Source organism: Onthophagus taurus, chromosome 7 (assembly GCF_036711975.1).
Source record: "Onthophagus taurus isolate NC chromosome 7, IU_Otau_3.0, whole genome shotgun sequence".
Classification (NCBI taxonomy): Eukaryota; Metazoa; Arthropoda; class Insecta; order Coleoptera; family Scarabaeidae; genus Onthophagus; species Onthophagus taurus.
The window spans coordinates 7139077-7158399 of record NC_091972.1 but is presented as its reverse complement, the minus strand read 5'-3'; the positions used below and the strand labels follow the sequence as shown (position 1 = coordinate 7158399).

The 19323-nt window shown below is 31.4% G+C and overlaps 2 protein-coding genes, 1 long non-coding RNA gene and 2 other non-coding genes across 5 annotated transcripts; 2 read left to right on the top strand and 3 right to left on the bottom strand.

Annotated features, from left to right (window-relative positions):
• Positions 1 to 1597: 1597 nt before the first annotated feature.
• Positions 1598 to 1670, bottom strand: TRNAR-CCU (transfer RNA arginine (anticodon CCU)). The gene has a single exon. It is a non-coding gene; the product is annotated as a tRNA-Arg (tRNA).
• A 2834-nt stretch (positions 1671 to 4504) lies between these two features.
• LOC111422874 (cypher) lies at positions 4505 to 8749 on the bottom strand. Its single transcript, XM_071197668.1, has 5 exons — positions 8544 to 8749; positions 7331 to 7552; positions 6797 to 7252; positions 5963 to 6391; positions 4505 to 4892 (listed from the first exon to the last, which is right to left on the bottom strand). The coding sequence occupies exons 2-5, from the start codon at positions 7542 to 7544 to the stop codon at positions 4588 to 4590; spliced, it is 1404 nt and encodes a 467-aa protein (XP_071053769.1). The 5' UTR covers positions 7545 to 7552; positions 8544 to 8749; the 3' UTR covers positions 4505 to 4587.
• Positions 8750 to 11234: 2485 nt separating this feature from the next.
• Positions 11235 to 12230, bottom strand: LOC111422821 (uncharacterized). The gene is made up of 3 exons (XR_011640952.1): positions 12055 to 12230; positions 11671 to 11847; positions 11235 to 11590 (listed from the first exon to the last, which is right to left on the bottom strand). It is a non-coding gene; the product is annotated as an uncharacterized lncRNA (long non-coding RNA).
• On the top strand, positions 11913 to 11985 carry TRNAK-CUU (transfer RNA lysine (anticodon CUU)). Its single transcript has one exon. It is a non-coding gene; the product is annotated as a tRNA-Lys (tRNA).
• Positions 12231 to 12568: 338 nt separating the features above from the next.
• On the top strand, positions 12569 to 19227 carry LOC111422820 (methionyl-tRNA synthetase 1). Its single transcript, XM_023056061.2, has 13 exons — positions 12569 to 12749; positions 12804 to 13213; positions 13262 to 13479; positions 13533 to 13649; positions 13706 to 13909; positions 14525 to 14807; positions 14861 to 15025; positions 17679 to 17898; positions 17951 to 18164; positions 18219 to 18455; positions 18505 to 18648; positions 18698 to 18941; positions 18998 to 19227. Exons 1-13 carry the CDS (start codon positions 12647 to 12649, stop codon positions 19148 to 19150), a joined length of 2712 nt encoding a protein of 903 aa, XP_022911829.2. The 5' UTR covers positions 12569 to 12646; the 3' UTR covers positions 19151 to 19227.
• The last annotated feature ends 96 nt before the right edge of the window (positions 19228 to 19323 follow it).

Here is a 19323-nt window from a genome sequence, read left to right as displayed (position 1 = left end):
ATTTATAAATCCGAAATAACGCGAAATTTTCAAGAAATCATATCGACTGTATTTTTAAGAATCATGATATGATATGTATGTTGAATTGAAGAAGCTTAAAGATTCTAGTTTATGATATGACATAAAAACTATAAGATAAAATTTCCAGGAAAAATTATTAAAGAAGAAATTTATAAATCTAATAATAACTCGAAATTTTCAAAAAATACCCATCCCATATTCGTTCTTTCTAGATTTTGCTCATTTGAGGTAAACCCAGTGAAACACTAACTCTTGCCTCTTGGTATCATCTTCGTCCAATATTGCCAATCTTCCATGAGTTTTGTTTATAACATCGAAATCTCCAGTCCTGAAACGTTGTAACCATTCACAAGTTCTTTTGGACAGGGCATGATCGCCATAAGCTTCTGTGAGCATTTCAAAATCACGAGCATTTATATTAAATGGGGCATTTTTATATCTACAAATTTTTTTTATTAATATATTTGAAATTATAAAGAAACTAACTTTTGTATCGTAATAATTGTTTTGTAAAAAAGATACAATCTACCACAACACAAAAAATGTTGCTTTCCATCAAGTTCGACTTAAATGCATGTAATTATGTTTAAATCAGTCCAAGATAAGCGTAGGCGTAACCGTTCTAGGTAGTATCACTAGGTCTTTCGCTTTGTGGTAGAATACAGGTGTAAGAAGCAGGCGTACCCATCGCGCGGACCAACTTGAAGGACCGTGGTTACGCCCCGTGGTCACCGTTTTGTTGTTGGAACTCTTGGTGTTGTTGGGTTCTTGCGGGGCACCAAATTAGACCGTCGCTTTTACAGTTACGCTAAATACGGGCGTTATAAGCTCTCCGTTCGTTCGGTTCGTTGGGATCTTTAAAGCCAAACGAGCTCGAATTTTAATCACTGATATTAGATGGGTGCAGAATCGCATGCTTTTACCATCACTGGACTAAGCTTCGAGCAAATGAGCAAAAGCGAATGGGAAAACGAACGGATAACGAGTTAAACGGTTTTTAAATTAAAATTAAAAATTATAATTTCTTGCATGAAATTGTTATGTTAAGTATGTACATTTGGTTGCCTAATTTCAAAAATTTAAATTTTTATGTATTGTTCTGGGAGAGTGAATTTTAAGCCCAAAAAGCCCCACTTTTTTTATTCCTTTTATCTAATTTCTTTATGGTTAATCATCGTGACGAACACCCGTGAAATATCCGAATGTCCGTATCATGACGATTAAGTTTTTTCGATCGAATTTAAATTAAAAGTATTTACTGTTTTTACTTTTTGCCATAGTTTTTTTAATTAATCCTTTTTCTTTTCTTTAATTCAATGTTGATTTTGAATCGATATAAAGTTGATGACCCTGTCAATGGTTTATTGTATGCTTAACTAACCTTGTTGAACGTTTGTCAACCGGAAAATGATTTTTAAAAAGGTCGTAATCGGTCATCCGGGTAATTATTTTCCGTTGATACGTTCCAATTTTGTAGTAATTATGTTTTCAGTTAATGATATAATTGTTTATCTTTTAAGTTAATTTATTCATAAGAACATAATGCAAAAAAAATTTAAAAAAAAAATAAATTTTGTACCCCTGGTGGGACTCGAACCCACAGTCCCCGGCTTAGGAGGCCGATGCCTTATCCATTAGGCCACAGGGGCTTGTGCTTTAATAACGGTAAGTAATCAACCAGTTTTTCTCAGTAGAAAACTCGTTAAGGAAATACCTGGACATGTCATTGAGTCCACTACAAAAAGTCAAGACTGGTACAAAATGGGTGATCCTTTGTTATGCTGATGACGCGGTCCTCTTAGCGGAAAACATGTCAACATGTCCATTGCTGCTCAAAAAACTGCTCAACAACAGCGAAAGAGCCACTTCGATGTAAGCTGGAAATGAATCAGAACATAATAGAGCAGATTATGGTCCAGGTACTTGGAGTTGAAGTCATGTTACGGTAATATTGAAGAGGAAGTATCCCAACAAGTGAGAAAAATCAGTAAAATCGCAAGTTGCAGTTTTTTCCAAAAGTTCTTTTTGAAAATGCCTTATTGATATGTTTATCTTAAATGTACCAAAATAGAAAATGCTACAAGACACTACAACGTCGACATCCCTTTTAACAACATTTCAGCATTTCTGTTGAGTTCTTTTTTAACCATCTCCACAAAGGACATAACAAAAGAAGAAAAAGTTTGTAATTTTAGAATATTCAGAGAACCCAGTGGTGAAAAGTAGCTTTGATATTTTAGCAAGCAGATTTCGTGTTCTTTTGACTCCAATTCATTTTTCTCCTAATAAAGTTACAAAAATAGTTCTATTAACTTGAACTCTGCATAACCCAAAAAGAAGTTTTTTTTTCAATTGCTTTTTTCGGGAAGAAACCCCAGAAATGACACCTTTATCAAGACAGGTAGATTATCGCCATTGTTAGGACGTCGGGACAAACGGTCATAACTTGTCATAAGTCTATTGAGTTCTTCATGTTGTGTATTTTATATAGAGAAGGTGTTTACCTGGTCGATTTCCAGTACTTGTATGCTCAGGAACAAAATAGTTGGTGTTAAGATGATTGAAGGTGCACTTTCAAATATTCTAATAGTCAATACACGTCTAAATTAGCGTTTTCATTTAAATTTAGTGATAATAATATGTTATAATTTATAATAGCCAATGTCAGGAAAAAAGCCATTATGGCTAATCAGATCTGCCACAGGCTTCTTGGAAAGAAATGCCTACGCAGACACATGATCGCTTATGCCTCACTGGATTTTTGGCCAAAGACAAATCATAAGACAGCACAACAACAGCTGGCACTAATTCAGCGGTTAGCATGTTTTAACATAACTGGTGCAATGAGATCTTGTCCGACGGCTGCATTCGGTCTCACACCTCTTCATTTATACATACAAAAGGAGGCTAAGTGCCTTATCACTGAAAAGATGCTCTTCACTCAAGTTGATGCAGAGTAACCTCAGAGGACACCTCGAAATCCTCAAGCACCCATGTCTAAACCATTTGATTGAAATTAAAATGAACCTCATACCGATAGAATATAATTTCGACCAGTACGAACTTAAAAGAGGAGCCCTTGCCTGGTACACCGATGCTTCAAATACAGTTAGATCCGGAGTAGCTATGGGCATTAGTGGACCAAATATCCACATTAAATTGCCCCTCAGCTTGGACAAAACCATTTTTCAAGTAGAAGTTCTTGCTATAAACTTCTGCACCGTTTTGAACCTAGAAAAGGGGCAGAAAGGTACATCAATAAATATTTTCACAGAGAGTTTACCACCTTAAATGCAATTCAGGCCTACACGTGTGACTTGCAGTGATCAGAGAGTGTACCAGCAACCTGTCAGAACTTGCTAGGGGCAATGATGTTACTATATGGTGGATTCCAGGTGACAGTGACATTGAGGACAATAATAAGGCGAACAAACTGGCCAAAGAGGCAGCTTATTAAAAGCTCTTTATTGAATCCTAACCCGGTTGTGGACTACAAAAAAGCCACTTAAAACAGGTAATCAATAGTTGGGAGGCCTCAAAGCAGTAGTTGGGGGTAGCTTTGCGCTGCAAAGAACTTCCAGATCATAGATAAGCGAAAAGTATGATAATCGTGGCAAAACAAAGCCGAAAAAGTTTTATGCCTCAGCAAACGGGATCTAAGGTCGCTCTAAGACTTCTTAACTCTTCCACTCATACTGTATGAAGGCGTCGCCAGAGGTGACCTAAGACACCAAATTTTCAGTAAAATACGCCTAACACCCACCGACATAAAGGAACAAGACTTCGGAGCAATACTAAGGTTCATCAAGGACCTACATTTGCTCTAAACATTGGGAGGGCTTAAGTTGCGATAGATCTTATAGGTCGCGGTGAAGAGAGGGGCCAAAAATGTTATAATTGATTTATGAAACGTTATGTAAGAAATTAAAAAAAAGATTATTAAAAGAAGAAAGAAAGTTGGTTTGGTTTTATTTCACATAAGTTGATTTCAGGGTTAAGTTTTATTTTTCATTCTTTAAGAAGTTTATAATGCTATCGGTGTCGTTATTGAGTGCACATATAACAAAATTTATTGAGTTTCAGGTTGATATCGGGTTCAATTATCTTCGTTTTAAAAACGACAGGGGGATAATCAATTAATATTTACGTTGATGTTGTTGTAACGAGTCGATCGTTTCACGGTTGAGTTGTTTGTCAGAAAACTAAAAAATGAAAAAGAAATGGGATTAAAAGAAAAGGAAAATTTATGGATAATTAATTAATGTGTTGCGTTCGGATTGATGAGATTATTATTAACGAAAAGATTAAAAAATATTATTTAATTTAATAAAGTTATCAAAACTTTTAACAATAATTTTTTGTATTAAAAATTTTGACAAAATCGCATCCCAAAAAACCTCAACCGAAATCTAAACTTAAATCATAACAAAATAAATCACAATAATTAAAATTATTATTTCCAAAACGCCAACAAGTTTTCTTTTTTTGATTTTTAAGTCGTTCGCGTTTTAAAAACATTTTTTTTAACACTTCAAAATGAAAAAAATTTAAATTAATTAAAAAAAATTAAAACATTCTTCCATATGATGACATATTCCTTGAATGACTCAAACAAGGGCTATCTTGTAGCAACAATTTGCTTCCACCATAACCAGATCCGCCACTACTTGAAAATAAACTCCTCGTATAATAGGAAACATTCGATCCACTTCGTCTTGCTTTCAATAAAGACCAAGCAGTTACAAAAACCGCCAACAAAAAGATTAAACCAAGGACGCAAAATGCAAAAGCCATGCTACTTGGTGAAACGCAAAATGTTCGATCTCCGGGTATACTTCCAAAAGACATACTTGCTTCAGAAGTAGGTTTTACTAAAAAGAAGAAAAAATATGAATAAACACCATTCTTTGATAAAACTTGTAAAACATAGATTGATTAGATTGAAAATATGGTTGTTTTAGTTTGTAAAGAAGATGTATTGGTAAATCTTTCAGCAGAACGACGCGACGATACATCAAAATCCTCTTTCTATTCTATTTTAGTGATGGTATATAAAAGAAGAACATAGAAGAAACGATATACATGAAGAAGGAAACAAAACAAAAGTCGGATGATTGCAACATCAATATCGTTTGAAGCTTTTGAATTATTACCCGATCGGAACTAATGGACCGAAAACTGACGCGGTTCGATGTTTTAAATTAATTACAGAGAACGGCCCAACACAAACGGCTAGTCTTCAGATGGTGATTCGTCTCCGGAATATGCCGGCATATTTCACGCAAGGTTTCCTCTTCGTCTTTGTCCCGAAGCAAGTTCAAAAAAAATTATTTCCAATTATCGTTGCATTTAGTATCTTTTAGAAAATTATTTCTTTGAAATCATTTATGTGTGCGCTTTTTTTTGTGATGAGGTAGGTGGTCGTTTTAATTTTTTTTTGTTAAAGGTGATAATGCAAAACAGGAGTAGACGATGACGATGAACGCGTGCGGAAAGTTAATTGGCTTATAAACGCAATTTGAAAACCGCTTTCATCGTTGTTGATGGAGTAATTTAATGATTTCACGGTGTTTTACATTTTTCTGTAAGTTTCGATGCTGTAGGTGAAGTTTTATTTTTCTTATTATTAACTATAACACTTATTTTTAATTTGATTTCGAAACATTTCACTTTTCTAATAAATAAATAGTTTTAAACGAGAAGTAAAGTAAAATTTGCAATTTACAATGGAAAGGGTGCAAAGAAAACCTAAAAAAAGAGATCCCCAAAAAATCATAGCCCTACCCCATAAAAATCTTTATTTATAAGAAATAAAATAAAAGAAAATAAAATATAAGAAAGTTTTTAAAAATAAATATATTTACAACAAACAATATATACAACGAAAAAGCAATATTTACAAATGCTTCAAATAATTTTTCATCTTTATTGTTAAACTTACCATTTCGCCGATCAAAACGTAAATAATCATCTTCGATATCAATTTCTGGTGCTTTAACTTCAACGCTATTGAATACTTCTAATCGTTCTAAAATTTCCTCACCACGGTCGTCAACGCTTAATTTTCTTGGTAATCGATTATCGTTCAGGTTATTATTGTTGTTATCACAATGAATTTGGCTACAATTCGAACGACAAAGTTGAAGTGAACATGAAAAATGTAAACGATTCCGATCGGGGAATTTGAAAGCCGCAAATTTCGCGATTGCTTCTTGGTGTTTCATTAAAGCGATCGGTCGAGGCGGTTTTAAAGATAACTCTGGTAGTAAAAGCTCATCTATTGGACAACCAAAATCGTCGAGAAGCTTTTGATATGAATCTCCGATTCCATCGTGAGCGATACAATCAACTACTTTCCAACCAATTCCAGCTAAAAAGAAAGTAATATTAAATAAAAAATATTAATATTTAGATCAACTAAAGGGATCTCACATCTACAAAAGTTAAAATAAGCAAAGGTAAAAAATAACTGTTCAATTTGATATTTTTTAAACCTGTCAATGTCAAGTGTTTAGGGTTTGTGTTGGTACTACTTAGGCTTCTCACAAAATTTATATTCCTTTTTTGATTTCTAGTAAGATTTTTATTAAGAAATTTTTATTCCTTTGGGATTATTTCTTTTATAAATTTAAAACCAAAAATTAATGTACCACAAATGGATTTCAAAACATGATATAACAAAATTCCCTGTTAATCTTCCAACTGTTACCAACTACACAATAATTTGACAAGTATTTTAAAAATATAACCTAAAAAAAATGTATTTATTTTTTACCTGGAAGTGTTGATTTAATAACTAAAAGAGCAGGTTCACCAACTTTTAAACTTTCAGAGGTAACATCATTTTCCGGAACAATCTCCATCCAAGCTCTTGCTGCATTTAAAGCTTCCGAAAGTAATTTATCATTTTTCCCCGATATTAATTCTTCCTCAAGAATTTCAGATAAATCCTGATGTCGCATTCTTCCTTTCCGATTATTAACTTTCCTCCCTTGAACCTCTTTTTTTAAAGCATCCTCCATCTTTGCATTCCACTCCATTATAAGACTTTCCTCCCCATTATTTACTTTACACGTAATCCTCGCCTCTTGATCAGAAATTTGCCTTAAGAATTTGTCTTGTTGCAATACGACTGTTACACTGTAAATCACTTGGTCGTTATCTTTCACTTTTAATTTAACACCGCAGCCGGTGGTTGGTAGAGATAATGTTAAAGAATTTGATGAATTTCCTGTTTGGATTTAAAACAAAAATAAAAGTGATGTATAGAATTTGTTACGGATAAAATGGGAAGTGTTGGTGTTGTTACCCGAGGATCGACAATCTTGCGAAAATTCCTTTGCTAATAGCATTCCTTTAAATCCTTGCTCAGTCACCACTGTTACATTTAGCCTTTTTGAGTCGCAAGAAGTCGTCGTTGAAATAATTTTATTTGAAATTGGTGGCAAACTTCTTAATATCGGTGGAAAAGCTGTGTTTATTATTTTTAAAAGTTGAAATAATAAAAATAATTTAAGTATCATTTTATTATCTAAAAAAAAAGAAAGATTTAACAATTTAACATTTTATATTTTACCAAGATTCTTTTCTTTTCTTAGGATTAAATTAGAATAAAGATAGATATAATAAGAATAAATGGGAAATAAACAGTTATAAAGTATGAAAGGAACACGATGAAAAGAGAGACAGCAATAGGAAAAGGAGAGAATAAACTATTATTGGTTGCACATAACGGTAAAGTTAGAAGAGATGTTATGTTACGTAGTCAAGGCCGGCTATGTGTTCTTTATATCGTTTTAAAAGCCTCTTGACCGATCGTCATTGTTCCAACTGTCTTTAGGTCACTAGGATATTTACATTTTTTTATGATCACAATAAAATATTACAATTATGATATATATATATAATATAGCTCGATTTTGAACATTTCTACATGTATGATTTTGCAGGGAATAAAAGAAATGATGAAATGAAATAATTGAAAAATGAAAATATAGAGGAAAAAAAGACAATGGATCATTAATGATGACTTTGGGAGGTTGTAATAAGGAGAGAAAAGGAAAATGTTTCCGTTTTACTGGGTAATGTAATTGCCAACAGCTGAGTGTAGATGGTGAATTTTTTTAAAAGTTAATTTCTCTGGTTTTGTAAGAAATGAGGAACATCGCGCTTTGTTCGGCGATTGTTACGTAAGAAATGATCTTGAGTAATACTTAAAAGTTTTCTCTACCTATTTAAATTGATTCAATTAAAAATAAATATTTTTGAAATAATAAACGAAATCATTTGAAATCTATTTTAATTCTTAACTATACTATGATATCATCAAAGATTTTTAACAGTTAGTCACCTACATTCTCCAATCGTTATGCGTAACATTTATCAACACAAAAAATTTAAATTGCAAACTCAATAAATTATTTCCTTCCACTTCGTAATATTTCAAATAACACACTATAAATTCATTTCGGACAATATAACGATAACGATAAGATAATAAAATGACAATAACAATTCCTTACCTGTTTTTTTTTTCCAAAATTACATCCAACTTAAACTAGTTATTTTCTTTAAAATCTTGTCATTTTCTTTATTTTATATTGCAAAACTCTTCTTATTTGGATTAAAAATTTTGACGTATTTTTTAAAAGAACTTGTACATTTACTGGATGTCGTTCACGAAGCGAAGGTGCCGGCAGCTGGCAGGTGAACAGAACCGACCAAATGTAACGTAACCGAAGAGTACAGTTTGTTACGGGACTCTCAGCGGCTGAAGTGGCGGGGTCAGTGACAAAACGTCGGCCTCATCTGATTAAATTCTTTCATTTTAATTTAATAGGAACAAACTAAAAATTCTTAATGAAGATTAAAAAAAAATTTTATATTCAAAAGAATCTTTGGAGATAAAGTTATCTTAAGCTATCAAATTTCTCTCAACATACAAGTGACGAGTCTAAAAAGTGATCCGGTCTAAAAAAGTCAGTTATCATAAAAGATTAACCAGCGGAAAGTTCGGTTTTTTTACCATTTTTATTATTTTCGAATCAAAAAATTACTTCAATGCAAAATTAATCATTCCAGTCGCTGATCAGTCATTGTAGATCTGAGTGAAGTGACCCCGATGTGATAAATCTTATTTCAACGAAACAAGATGTTGGTGGAAAAATCATAAAAATAGTGACTGCTTTAGCTGTTGCTGAAAAAAAAACAAATATTCCTCCAAAGTGTTTGCATCTGTATTAGGGTTGATCTATATTTTGTTGTCTAAACAATGCTATTTCATTGGCAACCTCGCTAATTTTTAGAGTTTGTTTGTTTTTAGGTGAAACAATTAATGGCTCTTATTTGCTTCTTATACAAAAAATTATGCCAACACCTTACTGTACTTTTATATTAGGACCATAAAACAATAAACTTTGATTGCAAGGTTGTCATTTATCGCTGATAAGCTTGTAGCTGCGTCACTCCAATTTATTCCTTACTTTATGTACACGTGTATATTTTACAAAAACGTCACACAATCACCAATTTATACTCTAAGTTTTAACATTTGCAACACACGTAGAACGAGACCGTGAGTTCCACAAAATGTTGTCGTCGAAATGATAGAAAGCCAGTCTACACCTGTCCCGCAGTGAAATCGATTTGTTGAAAGAAATCCTTCTGTGTTCTTTCCATTACAAATTTAAAAGTTGCTACCATAACATTCGTTTCTTTGTAGTACCCAGACGCGTTTTTAAATTTTCTATTAAACTTATTTACAATAAAAATTTATTTTATTTAATTAACTTTAGCACTGGATCTGCCGTTTCTACCAGATTGACGACTATATTATTGATGTAGTCGAATATCGGTTTTTTTATTGTTTATTATTATGTTAATATTGTCATTTGTAACATAAACGTGCTGTCAGTTCAAAAAGACAACCAGTGCTTACTTTATCATCTATTCCAAATAGAAATCTTGTTAGAGTAGCTTCAGGCAAACAAATTTTGACACCATATTTATGTGATTTGTTAGGAATGTATTGACAAAACAATAATTTTCTGTCATCATTCATCATCATCATTGGCACCAACATTCTGGTGAGTCTTGGCCGGTTCTAAGATCGGTTTCCACTCCCTTCTATCACGTACCTTGGCCTTCCAGTTTCTAACTCCCAGCATTTTTAGACTTTCTTCCACCTGGTCCTTTTATCTGCTTCTAGGCCTTCTTCTCTTGCGGGTTCCAAAAACTGTTTGGCGAAACAGTTGCTCTATTGGGTTCCTTTTCATTCATCCTTTCTAGATGGAAGCGTTTTGTATATTAGTACCTTAGTTTTCTTGGTCACTACGCCTGGCGTTAATAGTTTTCTCATTGTCAGTCGCTCTATCAGCCTAAAGTAAGCTCTATTAGTCATATACAGTCTCCCCTTAATTTCTGAAGTCATTATGTTATTTTCATTTATTTTTACAAATTCCTTTACACTTTTGAACGTGTGGTTCACTAATCAGATCGTTAGGTGGGGTTGGGTTGGGTCTCCTGAGCGATGTTAAACAGTAGACAAGATAGGCTGTCCTTCTGGCGTAACCCCACACCTGTCTGTAAGGATCTTGATAAGTTATTTTGGACCTTCAGTTACTTCACCACCTATTGAATCTATCTACACTATTGTATGCAGTTTTAAAATCTATAAATAGGTGGTGGGTGTCCATCCTTTATTCATACGGTCCTCTCATATGTATAGGCATGTGTCTATATTCCAGTCTTTTGGGAGTTTTAAGCGCATCCTTCAGCTTGTCTATCAACCTATTCACTGCTTTGAGTAGCTACTTCTTCTTCCGTGGGGGGGTCATATTTCTTTGTTTCATCTTATATTAATAACCTTCTGTGCCAAGCAATTAAACTTTTATCAATTACAACTTTATTTTTCTATCATTGGTGTCATTGCCCTAGAATGTATGTTTCAGAATTATCGATTAGGACCTAATCTTTCTGTTTCCCTTCTATTTTTAGGTAATGGTGATAAGCAGCATTCAGCATGAGCTTCAGTTATTAATTTAACTGCATCATCTCTCAATAATAGCAATTTCAATCAAATTTATAATAGAATATTGCATTTCATCCAAACAAACAGAACAGAACAGTTTGCACAACATAAATTTAAAAAAAACGCAGGAACGAGAAGTTTTATGAATTAACAGAAAATTAATCTAAAAAAATAATCCAAAACGTATTTTTTACGTATATATTTAAAAATAAACCTTAAATTCATAATAAGTTAAATAAATAATAAACGAGTGATAAAATTAGCTCACATTCATTAACGTCATCGCATACAGATGTTAAGATAAATAAAAAAGATATCTCGTTAGATCCATTATGTTAAATTACTCAAAAAAATATACTGAATAAAAAACGCATTTGTAAACGTCTTAATATAAAACAATATAATAAAAAATGTTTAAATCAAGGATAATTTATAATTCTCTTTGTTCATGGTCCGACCAATAACACAATAGAAAAGCGCTCAATGTCGATGATAGAGCAAAAAAAATTGGTAACCATATCGTTATATCGGCATTTGAAACTAAAAAAAAATTAAAAGAAATATAATATTAAATAAGAACGTGATACGTTTTTCTTAATGGTTCAATGAATAGTACTTACAATGATACATGTGTAAAATAAAATATACGAAATGATACACAACTCCGGCTACGGAAAAACCCATAAAAACAATTCCTAATCGATAAAACGATTCAAGTTCTGGTAATCCATACCATTGATTTAATCTTTGCCGAAGTTTCAGAAATATGATATGAGATGTAAGAAAATTTAATATTCCTAAAAATAATCATGAAAATAAATTTTATACATTAATATTATTATTCAAAGAAAAACTGTTATAAGCCCGGCTAGCTCAGTCGGTAGAGCATGAGACTCTTAATCTCAGGGTCGTGGGTTCGAGCCCCACGTTGGGCGAATTTTTTTTTTCATTTTGCAAACTTATTTTAAACTTTTTATTATACTAAACTAATAACAAAGTTCAACCTGTTATAAAAATCCAACTTGCAGCGAAATAAACTTCATGCACTAAACACGACACAAAAACGGCGACGGATATTATAGTCAACGAAACGGTTAAAACAATTAATTTTGACCGCATTATTTCTTTACAATTAAAATTTTATTACACCAGACTATCTCTATCTGCAGGTAAAAAACTTGTGTTGTTTTATAAATCGAGTTCCAGTTTAATTTAACGATAAAATAAAGGTAAGGGTATGATTGTGCGTGAGTTAATAAAGGATAAAAAAAATAATTAAAGTGACATCTAGTGAAATATTTAAATAATAGTAATTACGATACTTGTTTAATAGATGGCGTAATAAAAAATATTTTAAATAATTTATCTTAATAATAAAACTTAATTTAACTTAACTTTTACTGTAATTATTTATCCATTTATTTAATATAAATTCAATACATTTCTAATTATATTTTTTTAATTATTTATTTAAATAATAATTATCAACGAAATTGACAACTTGACATAAAGTTAACCTCATTTTAACCTTAAACTTCGAGGTTTCCAAAACGACACGTTTTTGAAGTTTTTCTAACATAAACGTTGCTTTCAATCATGATTATCATTACGAATCCAAAAAATCCGGCCGTTTTAAAAATCTTAATAGCAGGAAAATGTGCCGGAAAGGATATAGAAGTAAAAATAATGAATTCCCAAGGTAGGAATCATATTTATCTTACAAAAATGGCATAAAATTTCGATTTTTATTTAGATTCCTTAGTAGGGACGAGATTACTACCTTATTTAAAGTTAGACGGTTTGGAATGCATTTTCCTCCCAAATCCAGCAGGCAAGTATTTATTTCCAATTAAAAAAGATGATGCAAAATTGGAAGAGTGGTTATCATGGGAATCGAGTACATTAACACCGTTATTAGCTCAATTTAGTAGTATAATTAAAAATGAGAAGAAAAAAGGATTACTTGTAAATTATTTAAAGTACTTAAATGATAATTTAACGCAGAAATACTTATGTGGTGAAGATTTATTGTTTTGCGATATATCTATTTGGTCGGTTCTCTACCCACTTTTTAAAGACCAAAGTTTATCAAGAGAATACTTTGGGGAATTTAAGAATTTATTGAATTGGTTCAAAGAAATCGAACAAGAATCTTTTGTTAAAGTAAGATTTTAAATACTTTTTGATGGGTTTATTAATTTTGAGAAATAGTCTATTTTAGAAAAATACACCATTAATCCTGCAATAGAGGCTTATAACGCACTTGGAGAAGGTGCTAGATACATTACGAATAATTTACCAGAGTTATCAACCCAATCTTCTTTGGAAAATGATGATGTTGCATCCAAACAAGAATTAGATAATGCTAAAAAGTCATTTTTAGAAGGAACAGTTCGTTTTGTTGAACCAAGAAATGATAAAAATCCTATGTATGTTGTTACAAAATCAGATATTTTAATTGTAATATATTAATTCATTTTAGTTTACCAATTCCTGGTGAAAAAAACATTTTAATCACCTCTGCTTTACCTTATGTTAACAATGTACCACATTTAGGAAATATCATTGGTTGTGTTTTGTCTGCTGATGTTTTTGCCAGGTACTAAGAATTAATTTTTATAATTTGTTATATTTTTGTAATAAAATTTACTTTAGATTTTGCCGCCTATGCAACTATAACACTCTTTATATTTGTGGAACGGATGAATATGGAACAGCAACCGAAACCAAAGCATTAGAGGAAGGTTTAACACCTCAGCAAATTTGCGATAAATACTTTGAAATCCATAATTCGGTTTATCGCTGGTTTAACATTGGATTTGATTATTTTGGAAGAACTACAACTCCAGAACAAACAGAGTAATTTTATTTAATCCTATAAATACAGGGTGATTCACATAAGAAGTGACACGGAGCAGGGATATGTAGAATACAATAAATTAAGATGATTTAATGCAATTTATCTCTGTACTAAGTTGTACCCCTGAGGAGTTATAGGCCTTCAATGTTGGGTCTTAAATTTTTAAAACATTCAATATCTTTGTAATATATTAAGCTAGAAAAACCAAATTTGGTACATGTTATGAGTGTACCAAGTGTATTAATTGGTAGGAAGTTGAGACCAATTGAGGCTTTTTTATGTGTAATGGTCCCCTAAATTTTGATAGATTTTTTTAACCTTTTGGCGGATTTAATACATTATTATCTCATTTTATGTAGAATTTGATTCTAAAGCTTTTTTTACTCTTATTATTTTTTAAAAAACTCTGTTGTTTTCATAAAAAACTCAAATAACTAAAAACACGTATTTCGTTAGTGACTTAAAATCATCAAAAAATCAGTTGTGGCAATTGTACGCCAAACTTGACAAATTATTGTCATAGTTGTTATTTTTATTGTCCTCTACATGTCCCTGCTCTGTGTCGATTCTTATGTAAATCACCGTGTATTAACAATTTGTAAATATCTTTTAAGAATCGTTCAAGATTTATTCCACGCTGTAAACAAAAACGGATTTGTTCTAACACAATCGGTCGATCAGCTTCTTTGCGAAAAATGTAATCGTTATTTAGCTGATCGTTTCGTAGAGGGCGGTTGTCCTCATCCGGGTTGTAACTACGAGGATGCGCGAGGCGATCAATGTGACGGTTGTGGAAAATTAATTAATGCGGTTGAATTGAAGAATCCGCGATGTAAAGTTTGTAAAGGAACTCCCGTTTTAAGGAGTTCTAATCAATTCTTTTTGGATCTTCCTAAAGTAATTATGATTATTTCTAAATTTATTTGTTAATAAATTAAAAATTTTTGTAGTTAGAACCTTTATTGTTACATTGGATCGAAAAATCTTCATCGGGTTGGTCTAATAATGCTCGGGTTATCGCGAAATCTTGGATGAAAGAAGGCTTAAAACCTAGATGTATTACGAGAGATTTAAAATGGGGTGTTCCTGTACCCATCGATGGATTTAGAGATAAAGTATTTACTTATTTCACTTTTATATTTAAGATATAATTGTAATTTCATCGGTTTCTGCTAAAAATCTATATTGAGAAGTGTTTTATGAGTATCATCTTATTGCAGCACGATAAGTTATCTTATTAGAATTCGCAAATTTATTATTATTATTATTTATTACACCTTACTTCGTCACGAGTCGCGCAATAATGCAGTGGATGGTCTTGGGAGGAGGTGACTCTTGACACTTAAAGCGACAAATGGTTTTAATAAGATCAGAATTCGTTCATAGTGATGGGGATATTAACGGTATTAATGGAGAGAAGGGTATTCCCAACAAATCCATTGGCGTATCTGTAGCCAGAACATGTTGAATATTTTTTAATTTACTAGAGTTTAACACAAATGTGGGTACACTAGAGATGCTGGGAATAGTTGTTATAGCGAATAGTGAAATACCGATTAATCGCAATTCCCTATGGCGAATAGTCGAATAACTCGCCATTATTATTCGACATAAAAAAAAGAATATAAAATAGTAAATACGAGCATATAATGAGGGCTATTTAATGAATAATAGCTCATTATATGTAAGTAGAATACTATACTTTGTCCACGACTACTATTGAAATTGATTCCATAAATTTATTTTTTTTTAATAAATTTTTGAATGAAGTTTAAACGTCAATGTGACACAAATTCAATGTTACCAAGAGTAACCAACTTCACAATAATTTGTAAAAATTTTATGAAACGTCATGTTTTTTTTACGAAAATTAATTAATTTATGCTTAAATCAAACGATAAAAAGAGTTTGTTTACGTTTTTTTAATTGCAAACGGAAAGTCCTAAAAAAATCAAATTAAATTGACGTTTTTTGAAATTTTGTCGTTTCAAATAATTATTATTAATCCGTCAAGTTGATTACCCGTGAACATAGATAAGATATAATATATTTGTTATATAGATGGGCAACTATAGTAGACGCCACGAGAGCTGGCAGTAAATCATCATTTTCCGCTCTTACAAATGCCATACGTAGTTTACAAACCGCTAGAGAGTAATGTGTGTTAGAAAGAGATAGCATTAGTTTAATATGTCTGCTGTACAATTCAAATGGCCACGTCGAAAAAGTACGTCTGTTCTTCTAAGGGATGTAACTCTATAATTATAACCTCAAATCGAAACATCTTGTGAGCGTTGTCATGAATCTGTCAGTGTTTTCACAAGCCGAAAATGTTTTCTTTGAAAGGAAAATCATTAAATAATATTTTTGACAATCTTTGACATATAACCTCCATTACTAACATAACCTACATTTAAATGTATGTGGTGAAATAATCTAAGTCGTACGTCCATATCTTGATTCATACCATTTTTAAGCGATCTGTCACTGCCAGCTCTCGTGGTTTCTACTATATAAACGTTTGATTGAAATGCGCAATTAGTTTTGGATACTGTCACCTACAGCGCTGAAATCATTGGCAGGCGGGAAATATAAATTAAATTTGTTATTTGAAAGGTTTATCGATGATTTTTTACGAAAGCATTGCTTGGCGACAAAACTTTACAAACTGTGCAAAATTTTAAACACATTAAATTTTGTCGTTTACAATGTTTTACAAAAAAACATCAAAAAACATGACTAGGTATTAAATTATTATTTGGTACAGGGTTTATTAAAAAGTCTTTAAACGAATAACAAAGACTTTATTCTTTAATTTTTTTATTATTATTTTTACTATATCGTTTCCTTTTAATTTTATTGCATTTATCCAATGCTGCTTCCGCATCAATCGAGGTGTACTTATTATAAAGCAACAACAACAAATCGCTTTTTCTTCAAATCGCTAGCAATTCTTCCACTGTACACAATACAACGCAATCAAAAATATTAGTATGTCAAACCTGGTCAAACCAGTCAAACTGACAACTCAAAAAATTGCCAAAATGGGTTCTGTAATCGAAAGCAACGCCATAAGTGATAGTATCCAGAATTAAACGTATGTTCCCAACTTCATTAATACGAGTGACTGGTGCATGTCCGTGAATTAACAAACAAATTTTTTTTCATATGATTTAAATGAATTAATTAATTTTCGTAAAAAAACGACGTTTCATAAAATTGACATTTAATTTTGACAAATTGTTGTGAAGTTGGTTACAGTTGGTAACATTGAATTTGTGTCACATTGACGTTTAAACTTTATTCAAAAAATAAATTGGAATATGGAATCAATTTTAATAGTTGTGGACAAAGTATAGTATTCTACTCACATATAAAGAGCTATTATTCACTCAGGTTAATTATTTAACCTTAGGGAATGTTCGTATAATAATATACTATTTTTTGTATCACAATCTGTCCCTTTTGGACTTTAAATGTTAATTAAAAAGCCTAACAACTAATTAACTTTAACATGACGTGACTGATTTTTGGCTAACTTTTTATATTAATCATAATAATTAATACTAACAGTGTTTTATTTTTCAAGAAAAATTAAAGTTTGATTATTTTTAAGTTTATAGTTCTTTTTGTTCATTACAAGTTTATTTTAGACAACTATTCGCTGAAAGTTGAATAATACCCGCTGTTATTTGCTGAAACCGATCAAATTCGTATCGTTATAATTAAAAATAATGAAGTTATTAATACAAATACATTTTTTTAAAGGTTTTTTATGTTTGGTTTGATGCACCAATTGGTTATATCTCAATGACACAACGTTATTGTAAAGATTATGAAAAATGGTGGAGACCAAACAGTGATACTAAAGTCACTTTATATCAATTTATGGGAAAAGATAATGTTCCTTTCCATTCCGTTATGTTTCCTGGAATGTTATTGGGCGCAAACAGAAATTTTGAACTTGTTTCTCATATAATGGCAACAGGTAAAAATCTGATTTTTTAATTTTTTAGTCTTTTTAACAATTTTTTTTTAAGAATATGTTAATTACGAAGATGGTAAATTTTCAAAATCACGTGGTGTTGGGGTATTTGGTACGGACGCTCAACAAACCGGCATTCCAAGCGATGTATGGAGATTTTACCTTCTTTACATTCGTCCAGAAGGTCAAGATTCCAATTTTAGTTGGGTTGATTTAGCTACAAAGTGTAACAGCGAACTTTTAAATAATTTTGGAAACTTTGTTAATAGGTTTAAAGAATTTATTGAAAACTATTTTATTTACTTATTCCATTAATTTTTTAGGGCTTTTGTTTTTACTGAGAAATTCTTTAAATCGTCCATTCCTAATTTAAAACCTACAGACGACGATTTTAATCTTTTAGCTTTATGTAACCGTGAAATTAAAGGTTATATCTCAGCTTTGAATCAAGGTAGATTAAGAGATGGGATTCGCTATATATTAAATATCTCGAGACATGGTAATCAATATTTGCAATCAAAACAACCTTGGGTTTTATTAAAAGGAACTGATGAACAAAAGTTTGTTACAAAAAAATTAATCTTTATTTTTATTAATATTTTGTTTTAGAGAACAAGCTGGAACTGTTATTGGGTTATGCTGTAATATAACGTTAATGTTAACCAGTTTATTATTCCCTTATATGCCTGATACAAGCAGAACGATTTTGAAACAATTAAACGCTGAAAATTTACAACCAATGATTAATCCAAAGTAATTTTTAAGTAGTGGATAAAATAATTTTTTGATTTATTTTTTGTAGCAAACCGGAAATCGTTGTTTATTTAAAACCGGGTCATAAAATTGGAAAACCAGTTCCACTTTTTACCAAATTAGAATCCGAAAAAATCGATGAGTTAAAACTTAAATTTGCCGGTAAACAACAAAGCCCACAAAAAGAAATTATAAATAATGATGTGGCCAAAAAGGTGGAAAATAATAATTCAGGGCTTCAACTTTCTAATGAGGAATCCATTAAAGAATTGACTCAAAAGATTGAAACACAAGTAATTATTATTATTAAGTGAATTAAAATGATGAAATCTATTTGTTTTATTTTTAGGGTGCTTTGGTAAGAAAACTAAAAGAATCTGGGGCTCCAAAAGCCGATTGGCAACCTCAAGTTGAAATTTTGTTAAAACTAAAGGGACAGTTATCTGTCATGACTGGAACACCACCGGCTGCTCCAGGAAAAGGAAAAAAGGGAAAAAAATAAGAGAAAATCGTTTTAATTAATTTATAAATGTACAAAAATATTTATTACTATAATAAATATTCATACTAATATTAAAATTATCAAAAATATCAATTTACTGATACAAATCCCAACAAATTCGACACTCTATGACGCTTTAAAAGAGACTCAGGTCTATAATATGACCAGCAATT

What these genes read in the sequence shown, in the direction of transcription:
- LOC111422820 (XM_023056061.2), top strand. Translation starts at nt 12,647, where the DNA reads ATGATTATCATTACGAATCCAAAAAATCCGGCCGTTTTAAAAATCTTA. An exon ending in AAAAATAATGAATTCCCAAG is followed by an intron (nt 12,750 to 12,803) that starts GTAGGAATCATA and finishes ATTTTTATTTAG; the next exon opens with ATTCCTTAGTAGGGACGAGA. An exon ending in AAAGGAACTGATGAACAAAA is followed by an intron (nt 18,456 to 18,504) that starts GTTTGTTACAAA and finishes ATTTTGTTTTAG; the next exon opens with AGAACAAGCTGGAACTGTTA.
- LOC111422874 (XM_071197668.1), bottom strand. Translation starts at nt 7,544, where the DNA reads ATGATACTTAAATTATTTTTATTATTTCAACTTTTAAAAATAATAAAC. An exon ending in GCAAGATTGTCGATCCTCGG is followed by an intron (nt 7,253 to 7,330) that starts GTAACAACACCA and finishes AAATCCAAACAG; the next exon opens with GAAATTCATCAAATTCTTTA. An exon ending in ACGTTTTGATCGGCGAAATG is followed by an intron (nt 4,893 to 5,962) that starts GTAAGTTTAACA and finishes TCTTCTTTTTAG; the next exon opens with TAAAACCTACTTCTGAAGCA.